We start from the raw sequence: 13,296 nt of genomic DNA on the forward strand, positions 1-13,296 counted from the left end.
AAGCGCCCTTACCCATTCTGGGGAATCAGCACGCTTGGGTACCTCTCTGAAATGACTCTACACTAATTCAACCAGCATGGGGAAGAAAAAAAAAAAAAAAAATAAGGGGAACTTAGAAGTCTGAGTGCAGTTACAGGGCTATGATCCTCACTGGAAGCACAGAAACATGGTGGGATAACTCGCATGACTGAAGTATTGTGATGGATAAACACATGTTTTTTAGGAAGGACAGGCTGGGAAGGTTATGAGGAAGAGTTGCCCTTTATGTGAGAGAGCAGCTGGAATGCATAGAGAACTGCTTTGGGATGGTTCAGGAGACAGTTCAGAACTTAAGGGTCAAGATATGCAGGCAGACCAATATGGGTGCTGTAGTGGAGTACCCCAGGGGTCCTGGGGTCTACAGGGGTATTGGACCCAACACTGTTTAACATCTTCATTTATGACCTGGATAATGGAACAGAGTACACCCACAGCAAGTCTGCAGATGACACAAAACTGGAAAGAGCATATGCTGCAATTCAGAGGGACCTCAACAGGCTGGAGAATTGGCCTAAGAGGAATCTCATGAAGTTCAACAAAGGGAAATGCAGTCCTGCATCTGCAGAGGAATAACCCCAGGCAACAGAATACACTGGGGGCTGAGCAGCTGGAAAACAGCTTGGCAGAAAAGGAGCTGAGGGTCCTGGTAGAGAAGTGGAACATAAGCCAGTAATGTAGCTTCACATCAAAGAATGACAGAAGCATCCTGGACTGCATAAGGAACAGCCTTGCCAGCAGGTCCCAGGGAGGTGACCCTTCCCCTCTACTTGGTACTAGCGAGGCCACATCTGGAGTGCTGGGTCCAGTTCTGGGCTCCCCAGTGCAAGAAAGACACCGATTTACTGGAACAAGTACAGCACAGGGCCATAAAGATGAGTAAGGGGCTGGAGCATCTTTCTTATGAGGAAAGGCAGAGAAAGCTGAGACTGTTCAGCCTGGAGAAGAAAAGGCTCAGAGGGGAATCTCACTTATGAGTATAAATAGCTGGTGGAATGGAATGAAAAAGAGGGAGCCAGATTCTTCCCAGTGGTGCCCAGTGACAGGACAAGAGGCAATGGACACACGTTAAAAAACATGAAATTCCATCTGAACATAAGAAAACATTTTTTACTGTGAGGGTGGTCAAACACTGGAACAGATTGCCAGAGAAGTTGTGGAGGTTCCATCCTTGGAGATAACCAAAACCCATCTGGACATGGTCCTGGACAACCTCCTTTAGCTGACCCTGCCTGACCAGAAGATCTCAAGAGGTCCCTCCCAACCTCAACAATTCTGTGATTCTGTGGACTTGGCTTTCAGTTATTTGAAACAAAACAAAAACACTAACAATACAAACCCCAGCAAAATACAGACTAAATTAATCTTCCAATCACCATAAAAGACAAACGTTTGTCTTTGAGACAAGATTCCTCAACTGAGACATCTTCTTTACTTAGTCTGTGATCAATTCACCTAATCTTCTCATTTATATTCTAAAAATCAGATTTCTTAAGTATGTCATCATTACAAAAATTTATTACTATATTTCTTAGTTATTATAATAAATAATAGATGGAAGGCTGCAATTTAGATGTTTTTGCAGAAGCAATGGAAAATGGAGGATAGGAATCATAAAAGGAAGTCTTGCATGAAGCTTTAACAACAGCAACAAAAAGCCCAAAGTAATTATACTCCTGCTTCAGGAAAAAATATATTAACTTCTGTCAAGATAAAGGGCAGCAAGTCTGGAAAGAATAAAGATGCCCTTAAGAAGAGCATAAAAGTAGTGTTAAAGGCAACTCCTGTTCAAGGCAGGGCAAGTTCCTGTTCAAGAACAAAGGAAAACCTAGTCACAGCCAAGGTACTATTTAGAAAATACTATTTAGCTAGTGAAATAACAGAAGCAACAAGATGCCAAGTTTGAATTGTGATGATTGTTCTCCTTTATTCTCTTTCAAACTGTTGAAGACAGTCAGATGACTACAAGATTTTACAGAGTGCCTTAAAACCTGCCACTTCTCACTTCAAAGTTACTGTTTGTCAATTGTCAAGCTGAGATGAAGAAAAAGAGCTTGTTCACATTTCTTGTCTAGTGCAATAGAGTGTAAAATAACATTAACAGCTGCATGAAAATAAAAGTTTTCACAGACACTGATTCATTTGGTTAAGTATCTATAGCATGATCACAAGTGCTTATCTTATCATAGTTTACTATGCTTCATTCCAAAATTCTCTTAATCGCAAGTGATTCATAACAAGCTATTTTAAGAGTGCTTAAGTTAAAATTCACTCTTTGTCAGGTAATAATATCTTTTCTCAAAGACCAAAATAGCTACATGAAGAGTTTCAAAGGACGCTAAAGTTAAACTTTGACACATTCAACTTATTCCTTCTAAATGTATTCACTGACTCTCTCACTCCATGAAGGAATAATGGCATAAAAAATACTGAAAAAAAATGTAAGCTGGGTTGTTATTGGGCTGCTTCAGAGAAAGAGGAGGAAAGAAACCTCAAGGGAAGGGTAAAATGTAAATGTGTTATTTTGTCTGCTCTGTAACAGCAATAGAAACAGCTTGGTTTATGCCTCACATTTTTGCTTTGTAACATTTGTGGAATCTATAAGCAAAGATTTTTAGAGGCAGAAGTAGTATGCTGGTACAGGTACTGCTTTGAGACATACAAATAAATCTATTTTCTCCTTTTTTCTTGTCAACTAACAAACATGAAAGTTTTGGACTCAAATCTCTACGCTCTGATCCAACTCTTCATCTATCCATCCCAGTTCTCTTGTGGGTTATCCCGCTCCTTTGCTCCCACTTCCACTCTTTTCCTATGTTATCCCACCATACATTCCAGATCAATCTGTTCCAGTAGAAATGTACTTTTATTTCTGTCATTCACAAACCCACAAATCTTAGACTCCCCTACTTCTCCAATTTTCTTCTTTCCCTCACTGCACTGAACATACTGTCTTGAAAAAATGCCTTTATTGATTCACCTACAGCTATGTGGCATTCATCTACTACCTATGGAAAATGTTCTCAAAAATTGTCTAAGAACATTTACTCCTGAATTTTACTTGAATAGTACTACTCATGACCCTACTCGGTGCCTTGGAGATGGCCATTCCTAACATCCTTTTAAACACTTTTAATCCTATCTTCTTTCTCCTTTCCTTCAATATTTTATGTCAGTATACAGTGAGTTTTCCCTGAGCTGCCTTTCACTACTCTACACATTTTCTTTATGTATCTTCTGCTAAAATAGCTTCAAGAACAACCTTGTATGGTGAGTATATACAAAACTCCCTCACTGTTCCTTACTTATTACACAGTCCTACAGTCTGACACTTCTTTCCAAGACCTTATTATTAATTCAAACCATAAGAAAGCTTGAAATGACAAAAATCACACTTTAAAAAGATGAAAACAATTTCACAAAGCACAAGAATCAATGCTGAATTAAACTCTGGATCCTTCTTCCTTAAGTTTTCTCAGCTATTCTATTCTCTGGTATTTTATACAGTTTTCTTTCCATTAATCAAATCACATGACTCAGGGATCACTCTGACTTTTTTTCTCAGATTAGGAAAAAGAATGCCTAAAGCATTCCGGATCTTTTCCCACAAATTTGTAAGGTATCAAAGCCTGTGCAGCCTTTGAAAATTCAGTATTCCAGTCTGATCACCGTAATTCCTCCTCTTCCTGAGTTTGTTATAAGCTCAGATATGTCTGCACCTACCTGTCTGTATGACCATGTTAAGAACCTCTCCCTTTCTCTTCTGTTTTCTCAGCCACATCAAGGTCCACATTTCCAACATTATCTTGAATAGCCTACAAAATCACATCCCTCAGAACTTACTATCACTTCTCATGCCACCAAATGCCTGACTTCAGTTAGGTGAGGCTCATTAAGTTTCCTGTAAGCAACTCTGAACTCTCTGCCACTTAATTCTTTATCAGTAAAATTTTCTCTTTGATGGCCTACACATTTAATGCCTCAAAACCACTTTTGAAGACCCTCAGTACCTCACCTATACAGGAGATGAACAACCACAAAGCTTGGGAACTGAGAATTTGTTGTCTTTTTAGATTCTAAGTAACCTAATGCTTTCTAGATTCTAAACAAGCCCAAAAATACAGCTGCTGTGGGAAACCAGTAAGTAGTAATAATAATAATGATAATAAAGCATAAAAAAAAAATGACAGTACAGAGCTTTGTAAATCAATGTTTAAAATAAAATTAATGACTGGGGATGCAGACCACCACTAGAGGGCTCTAAATCCCTTAATAACAGTACGGATTTTTGGCTGATGAAAGAGGATCCCTATGACATGTTTTATTCATCTCAAAAACTTGAGAGGCTCATAAACTGTAAAATCTAAATCCCCAAAATGAGTATAAAAATCTTTTGCTGAATGCAATTCCATTGCAGTCTTTGTTTAAGAAAGACCAGTTTGCGGGACACTGTTCTTCAGGTCCTTTCCTCTGGGAATTTTGCAACAGGATTGATGACACCTTTCAGATGCAAGGATTGCAATTGTGTTCTTTACATCTCATTAATAACTCCATGCACAGAACTAGCTCAAGGATCTCTGCATCGTAAACAAAAAATAAAATTTTCCAGCAGTTCATTCCCAAGGAAAGTCAAGGTCACATGGTTCCCAGAGATGTAAATGAGGTAAGGGGATTAATATTGTTCAGCGAGATTTGGAGGAGATTGTGGAAAATGAATGTGCTCTCTCTCCCTCTCACCCTACACCTAGGGTGAGAGGGACTAGACAGTCCCTTTATCTTCACAAGAGGCAAAAGCCTCCTATACCTTCCAACGCACCTTCTGAGAACCAAGCAGAAGCCATGCTCACTCTCTGTATGCATCATCTCCTTCCCACAGTGGGAGGGGAAGAAATTACAAGATTATGCCGCAGACTTAAACTCTCCAGGCTAGGCATAGGCAGATTTAACAGTGACACCATGGCATTTTGCCACCAACACAATCTACTCCACTAGGAAACATTGTTTTGCCCATTTAGCAATCCAGCCTTGTTACACCCTCATGGTATCAGTGATGTCTCATATTCAAAGGTGCAATTTAACAGCAGCCTCTCATAAAAGCTGAGGATCAGAGCATGTACATGCTTTGGAAAAGAAATTGAAAATGGCAGGTTTCCTGTGTACGTTTTGGGTATGAGTTAGATCTTCCGCAGAAATGCTTTACTGAAGGTCTATGGCCTAAACAGGTCCAAATTTAACAATACTATCACTATATAAAGCAGGAAAAATAACCATTTATTAATCAACATATTGATAAAATAAGGTTTAGACACATCTCTCAAATTTTCCACAGTTTGCTGAGACTGTAAGCATGTAAGTTTCAATTTTGATTTGATTATTCCATATTTCCATATCTCCAACTTCTAGAATATGGTTGCTGAGGTGTTGTATCTTTTATGTTACCATTTCCTTTCTATATATGCAGTTAGTGTTCCAGAATGACAGTAGAGTACCAAGAATATCCCTCTCTTGTGTTCCATCTTACAACTTAATCTCAGCATGACAGAAAACTGTCATTTTAAATGCCAAAATCTATAAGAGAATTTATTTTATTTGTACATTATGTCTCCTGATGTCTTTTCTCTCTTAACATTTTATATGCTGCAGTTACTAAAGTAAATGTTGTGTACTGTTTCTTTAAAACTTCTTTATTAAAAGTTTATGTATTTTTTTTCTGTTTAGGAGGTATCAAACTCAAACAATATATGTTGAAAATACTGCCCACAGTATCAATAAAATCTTCAGTCTGGCAATGATGCAAATTCAAAGAAAACATTTGTAAGAAGTGAGTTAAAATTCACCTATAGTCTCTTCAACTTCAAAGACATGAGAAAGTCGGGAAGCTTAAATGCTCTAACAGACTATCTAATTCTAAACTTGCAGTTTGACATTCACAGAAATTTGGTTTGTAGGCATTTGTCTTCAAAAATGTCTTCTTGTAGCTTTAAGTGTTTAAATAAAAGATGTACATGAATTGTAGAATTCTTCATTATGTAAAGTTAAAATTGTAGGAATATAAAATTCACATCTACTGCATTTACATATGATTTTTTTCTTAGCAATTTTAATATTCTGTCTTGAAATAACAAATGTAGTACCAATTAAAAAGTTTTAAATTAAAAACTTAATTTTAGATTGGGTATTTATGCAGGTATTTATGCACATATTTATAATGTAACCATACATTTTATTCCCTGGCATAAGACCATATATGAGCAAGATGATAAACGTGTTTTCCTGATTTTCTGTATTTTAGGGTTGTGTCTTGTAGAATTCACAATCCTGATTTAAATTGGTTAAGCTTTTAATTCTGATTCATCTGAACTATCAAATCTACAAAATGAACAGTGAAAGGAAGTGTATGAAATACAGAGAAATTGTATCACTGATTTAAAATGTAAAAATATCTCATTTCTTAATTCTTCATTTGAGGCCACAGAACAAGAAAAGGAAACAATAAGGAAAGCAAGAACAAAGGGAAATATAAACAACAGAAGATGGAGAAAAGCACCTCTTAGCTTTGGAGACACCGTACCTGTTCAGATTGTTTTATTGGAGTACTGAATCCAGTAGTGGAGTGGAATATTCTAATTTTTTTTGAGAGAGAGAAGAACAAAACAACAAAATTTATTACCATGATCTTGGTCAGGAGCTTCCAGGTTGTAACCATAGCCTAGAAGGGTGCGGACTGCTTCCCGAAGACTGTCTTTGTTTGACTTCTTCGTCCGATCATCCAAAAGAGCATAAGGCACAAGGCGAGGATTTCGTCGATTTTTCACATCCTGCATAAGTATGAAAAATCAATTCAATTTCAGAAACTGTGCTTTGTCTTAAAGACAAAATTGTGTTATATCAGCAGTATAAAAATTACTATTTATACCAACTGAGATCACGGAGCTGCAAATACAGCAAGGATTCAAAGAAGTTGCAATAGTCTAGAAACTAGTAACAACACTGACTTTGCTAAAAAAGCAAGTAATACACAAATAAATGTAACTGCGTGGCTTATACCTACTTTCATTTTCCATCAAATTTACTTATTAGGATAACAATACAAACAACAAGAACAAGGATAAATACAAACAGTTTGACTGAAAAGTCGAAAGGATTATATTTTGTACACTGTTTATGAAGCAGCTACCATACCAAGAAGCTAGTACATAACCAAAGCTCAGAGACATTACTGTACCACAAATATATAGGGGATTTTTGATTATAGCACTAAACAAGATATATAAAACTCCCAAAGAATAAACAACGTATGAACAAAAGAAGAACAAAACACTACTAATAAAAAATATTCATAAATACATGCAATACTAATTAATAAATAATAAAATAGATAATAAACCTGTGCCTTACTATGTCAAATACTTAAAACATGTATTTTTCAAAAATAAAGGGTCTTGCAAGAATATGATTAATGTGGTTAATGTGCAGAATTTTTGTAATAGGTAATTTAACATAACCTCTCCTCCAGCTGAAATTAATGTATTGGTAAGGTTCAATCTTTGTATTTTAGGTTTATTAACACAACGTTGATTAGGTTTTCCTCTAGTGCAAAACTATCTTATTTGAAAGCATTGTTTAACTGGATTATTTATATGGCTAACATAATTTGTAATGACTAATAGAACTGTTCTCTTGTCTACATTTTCTTCTCACATCCTGTCAGCATCTGTTTGCAGTGAGAGAAACCATACAAAGAACTGTCCATGTTCTTCCTAATATCTTATTTTTAAAAATAAAATAAAATTGAAGACTGGACATATTAAAAAATACTTGCTGTTTGTTCTCTTGGGTACAAATACCAAAGACATTCAGAGGTTTTCATGATTGGTCAGACTTCTTAAGAAATGCAAAAATACTGCCTATTATTTTAGAAAGCAGTGCCTACAGTGAAAGTACCTTTCTTCTATAGCATTACAGTTCTACTTTTAAAAATGTATGGGGTTTTTATTCTACCTTTGCTGGCAGAAGAGAGATAGCACATTCATTCTGACAAATACTTGCAGGCATCTTTTGTTGTCCTTTAAATGCTTAGATACAAGGTTATCTGCCTTTTGCCTTATCATGGTGAGTAAATATTAAAGTGCAGTTATTAATCAGTGCTTGATGAAAACTGGTCCTACCAGTGATCCTTCTAGGAGAAGAAATATTGCAGGACAAGCACTACCTATATGCTAAAAGGGCTAACAGAAAGATAAAGATAATGCATTGCTGGGGACACGAATTACTACACCACATCAGCTCTAGTTATATTCGGTAGGAAGGACAGTGACAGGGCCAACACAAGGACCATCTGAGCGGACTACTTTCCATATTTATTCTAAACACTTAAGTTGACATCCCCCTTTTTCCAATATTTAATTTGGTAGATGTGAAAAAGGTCTGCTTCCAGAACAGAATGGACAAAGCAACTGTTGAAGTAAATGTTAGAAGGAATTATTATTTGATACAAGAATATTCACATTAATATCAGAGATGAAACACCATGGCTTTATATTTGTTTTGGAAAGGACATAAAAAAAGAAATTATTTCCTCTGAAATACTCTATGTCCAAAAGATATTATGAAATACTGTCTTTAAAAATATGAAACGGAAGTTTGGAACAACAATTATTTAACTTCTTATCCATGACTAATGCACTGGTAATGGCCATAGCAACCACTAACACACATTAACATACAGGCAATCAGCTGATAACAATGTATGATAATGAAATATAGTGTAAGTGCTTTTAAAAAGAAATCATAAGTATTAAACAAACTCGATTTTACAGGTTTTTTTTCCTTGAGTCTTAATTTTATTTAATATTGTGACCTTTTTTACCCATTCAAGACTTTGGCTACTTCTTTAAATATGAATATGAAAAGGGATCTTTCTTTTAATAATTTTGTTCTTTTTTTCCCCTGTGATATGTCTATCTAAATTTTGAATGTTTTACTTATTGCTGAATTAAGAACTGTTATTGTTATACTCATCATAAGTTTTTGTACCAACAATCTTCTGCACCTCTGTGGTTTAAGTGTAGCTAATCAAGAGAATGATCCTATACAGTGATTGAGCTTTGCACAGTCACAATCAAGTCAACAAGAAAACTGATTAGCTAAAGAGTGGTAATTTTTATTGAGTACCTTTGCAACTTGTACATTGACTTAATTCTTCCTATTCACTACTGAAAAGTTATTGTTTTGTAGTGTAGACTGTTAAAAGAAGGAAAACTCAGCCAAAGTTTTTAATTTTTTGCCAGAATTTTCCAGGTTTGACAGTCTAATGCTTCATCAGAAGACTGTGTTTTGTATAGAGTTTGTCTGGCAACTGCTTGTTCACCGAGTCATTTGAAGGAAAAAGAAAAGTGATCTCCTCCAGAAGACAAAAGACCCCAAAACTTAAGCTTATTGACAAGATTCTGTTTTAAATGGTTTGAGCTGGGTAGCACACATGAAGTTTATATAATTCTTTGGGTTTGAAATCATAACCTATCATACGACAGAAGGAAAAAAGGAAAAAGAAAAAAGACTATATATTTTATTCACAACTTTGTCTTCCTTTAATGTAACACAAACATTGCATTAGTCATTTAGAATTTAATCTGGAGTTAGTTAAGTAAAAGAAAGCATCACAACCATGAAAAGTTGGAATGCCTGGCAGAATATGCCCTGACTATAAATGGAAGAACTAATAATAAATACTGTTGAACTTGAGTGATGTAACACTGACCATGAAAAGTCAGCATTACTTCATGCAGTATACATGACAGATTTTGCGATATGCAGCAGATAGAATTATTTGAATCAGCACACATATACTTATTTTTAGCATATAAATGGATTTGAAATAGGCAATAATTGGTCGACAATGGCACTAACTGAATATAGCTCTTAAAATAATAGAAAAGAACTACAGAAAAAATACCTAAACACACACACCAACAAATATCAACAAGCCTTTTAAAACTTCCATTACAGGTAATGAACACTGTTGCAAAATAATTCACAGAGGAAACACACTGGGAGCTGAGAGGTGCAGAACTGCATACATTCGTTCGGTAAGTATGTGACAGGTGGATAACTGATCTAGTGCACTGGATCTAGCAAGTGGTCTTGCAACTTGCATAGACAGATGTCATGTAAGAGTAAGAACAAATCAAGAGGAGTGTCCATACTGTCTACAGCAGCATAGAAAACCATAGTCACATTCTATAAGCAGCTCTAAAAGAAGAACCTATATAAGAGATACAGTGTATGTAAAAAAGTTGTACTCTTCAAAAGTAATTCAATAACAAAAAACAAAACCTCATATAAACCTCTAAAAGACATCTGAAATGATAAAGATTAATATAGTTTTCAGAGCTATAAATGTGATACCGCAAACCTGTGTGCTCTCCTGGGCCTTCCCAAATCTCTGAGAAGTTCAGGAACAGCACAGATCACTAGACTAAAAGGAACAAAAAGACACCAGAAACATACATAAATAAGTGCCTATCAAAAAGACAGACAGGAAAAGACTGAAAAATGAAAACACAGACTAGGAAGAGTGCAGGAAAAACATGATAATAATTTAATGGGATCATAAGTTTTATGATTTAAAGTGTTAGAGCTGTACAGATACATATTCGGTGTAGTACTGAAATGATTTTGTCCTCGTAACCAAGGCTGTTAAATGACAAGAACAAAGCAAATATATTTCAGCACATACTCAGTGAGACAGACATGCTGTTGTTTTCCTAGCTTCATGTGCACCATCAGAAAACACTCATTCTATAGCTGTGAATTGATTCTGCTTGCTGCCATGGCTGTGGATCTTGCACTTCCACAAAGATTTCCGAGCAATTGCCACAACAAATGCTACTGGCGAGCTTGCCGGCAACGCTGTCAGAAACCCAGCTCAGTGAGCAACCGTGTGAGTGTGCAGCATATACACTGTGAACAGGATCAATTACCTACACCATACATTTCATATCTTGTTATCCAGAGGTCTAGCTTTTCTGCATTTATCATGGCAGCTCACGTTTAACCATAAACCATTAAAATTAAAAATTATTTTATAGGGGAAAAAGGAAAAATATAATTCTAAATTGGTATTTACTAAGTCATTTAAAAATTCTAGAGTCATTAGAACTGGAAAGCACAATAAAGTCCTCACAAAGCCACATTCTTGACAATATTAACAAATATCCTAAATGTATCCACCTGAAGCAGAAGTTGTGTTCCTAACCTGGCATGCTAGCAGCTGAGTTCTGTCCTTAGAAGTATGTGTATCCTTAGAAATATGTATATAGCTTCTACTGTCTTCACTGAGGACCATACCCATATGGAATGCCTGGCAGAATGTGCCCTGACTATAAATGGAAGGAACTAATATATCAGTATAAATAATGTAAAACGTGAAAGTGAGGTAACCTAAGTAGTTTTTACAGGGACAAGATGCCTTTTCATATATATTTAATGACAAAATAAGTGGTAAGCTTTCAACTTCTGATTTTTCCCATACATCCGTATTTTCTTAGTCTGAATTTCCAGAACACTGCCTCTCTTGCATTGCAGCACTAGGCAGTCTGAGAAGACCAAGAGAAATCAGACTTGGTAATTGCTTCACAATCCTGACTAATCATCCTATGACAGGAAGTGCAGAGCATCTTTAAGATGGTCTTCACACAGTGGGAAGAACTTCCTAGGTTGCTGATTTTTATAAACAATTGTTAAAGCTGTGGGGTTTTAAAATATTTTTTTTCTCAATATAAATGAGGATTCCGATTGTTAGGTTCTTCAGCCACAACGCACAATACAACATGAAGAAAAAGCAAGACACCCTTTGACTAAGTTATCTGCATATGTGACAATGCATATAAGCAAAATTTGAAAGTCAGAATCTTTGGCTGTGACCCCCACAATCAGTGGGGAGACCTAAAAGTCATGTATTCAGGAAGAGGGAGGGGGTGGCTAATGTAGTTGAAATTATTTTCATTTGCTTTCTGATCTCTAAGCTTGACTCTTTTCTCCCCCTTTCTGTCTTTTCCTTACTTATATAAAAGTTGGGATTCTCCTGTATACATGACATCACAGTTTTATGAACGTCAACCAATACCGTAAGTTCACACATAAACTTATGTGAGTTCTGAATATTTTCTATTTGATTGTGAAGATTTAGTCACAAATGCATCCTTTTACATTTCAATGCTATTTTTCAATCAGCTTGGTATGAAAAATTCCTTTAAAATGCCCTAACAAAAAGCTCAGGTAATTAAGATAGGACATAATGTCAAAATCTGTACATGTAAAAAAAAAAAAAAAAAAGCCCTCTCTCAGCACAAATGTGATGATTTTAATTGACTTACACCAAGGCTATATTGCTCCTTTGCCTGGATCTATCTACCTTATCTGTCTTTGATCATTTACTATTTCCCTAGTTCAGAGAAGACCAACCTGCCAGCAACCATGTTCTCCCTTAAAGGGACACTGTCAAGTATTTTCATACTGATGTTGTGCTTGTTTTTCCACTTACCCTTTTTATTTAATACGTTCTTTTAAGCAGAAATATGTATTTTTCCTACCTTTTTTGTTCCTTCTGCTCCTTCCACGGAGCAATAAGCTACTGTGAGTGTGTCCTACTAAAAAATACTTACTTGTTTGTCATCAGTGTCATCACAGCTGTCAGCACAGTTCTGGGAACAGGATTTATTAGTTAACTTGTGCTCCCTCTGCTGGCTGGCTGGTTGGCTCTGCAGTAGCAGAACAAAAATACTGTGTATAGTCATGCAGGAAGAGCAGCTATCTCGTTAAGAAAAAATCCTGACAAGCAGTGGTGGATTTAGAAGAAAAAATCTGGAACTTGGAAGGCATTTTCCCCACCAGTTTATAACAGGAAATAAATGGTTTATACATGAACTACTTGACAGTATCCCTTTAATTTTTTCATATTATATAATCCCCAAATGATGAGGCATTCATGATGGAACAGACCCACTAGATCATCTAATCCATCCTACAGCCACAAGCATGACTGCCATTTATAACATATTTCCCAGTGATTAGTTCATCTGCTTTCAAACATCTGTAAGCTTCTTTCCCTTAGGAAACTATTTCATAGCTCTGCAAGATCTGTTTATACTATTACAGCATAACATCATGTCACTTTATTACAGGACTGTAACATGTCACAGTAATATGATGGGATGACAAAATGTAGCCCATGAAACAAACCCATTGTTGGAGACAAGC

The 13,296-nt window shown here is 36.0% G+C and overlaps 1 protein-coding gene across 9 annotated transcripts in view; it reads right to left on the reverse strand.

Moving 5' to 3' along the window:
• Positions 1 to 13,296, reverse strand: part of RYR2 (ryanodine receptor 2) — a 449,694-nt gene that overhangs the window by 167,968 nt on the left and 268,430 nt on the right. For all 9 annotated transcript variants that reach the window (XM_052805738.1, XM_052805746.1, XM_052805744.1 and 6 more), the window contains one exon: positions 6,707 to 6,854. In XM_052805738.1, the coding sequence (XP_052661698.1) occupies positions 6,707 to 6,854 (148 nt within the window). The remainder of the gene's footprint in view (positions 1 to 6,706; positions 6,855 to 13,296) is intronic.

Source organism: Harpia harpyja, chromosome 13 (genome assembly GCF_026419915.1).
Source record: "Harpia harpyja isolate bHarHar1 chromosome 13, bHarHar1 primary haplotype, whole genome shotgun sequence".
NCBI classification, from domain to species: Eukaryota; Metazoa; Chordata; class Aves; order Accipitriformes; family Accipitridae; genus Harpia; species Harpia harpyja.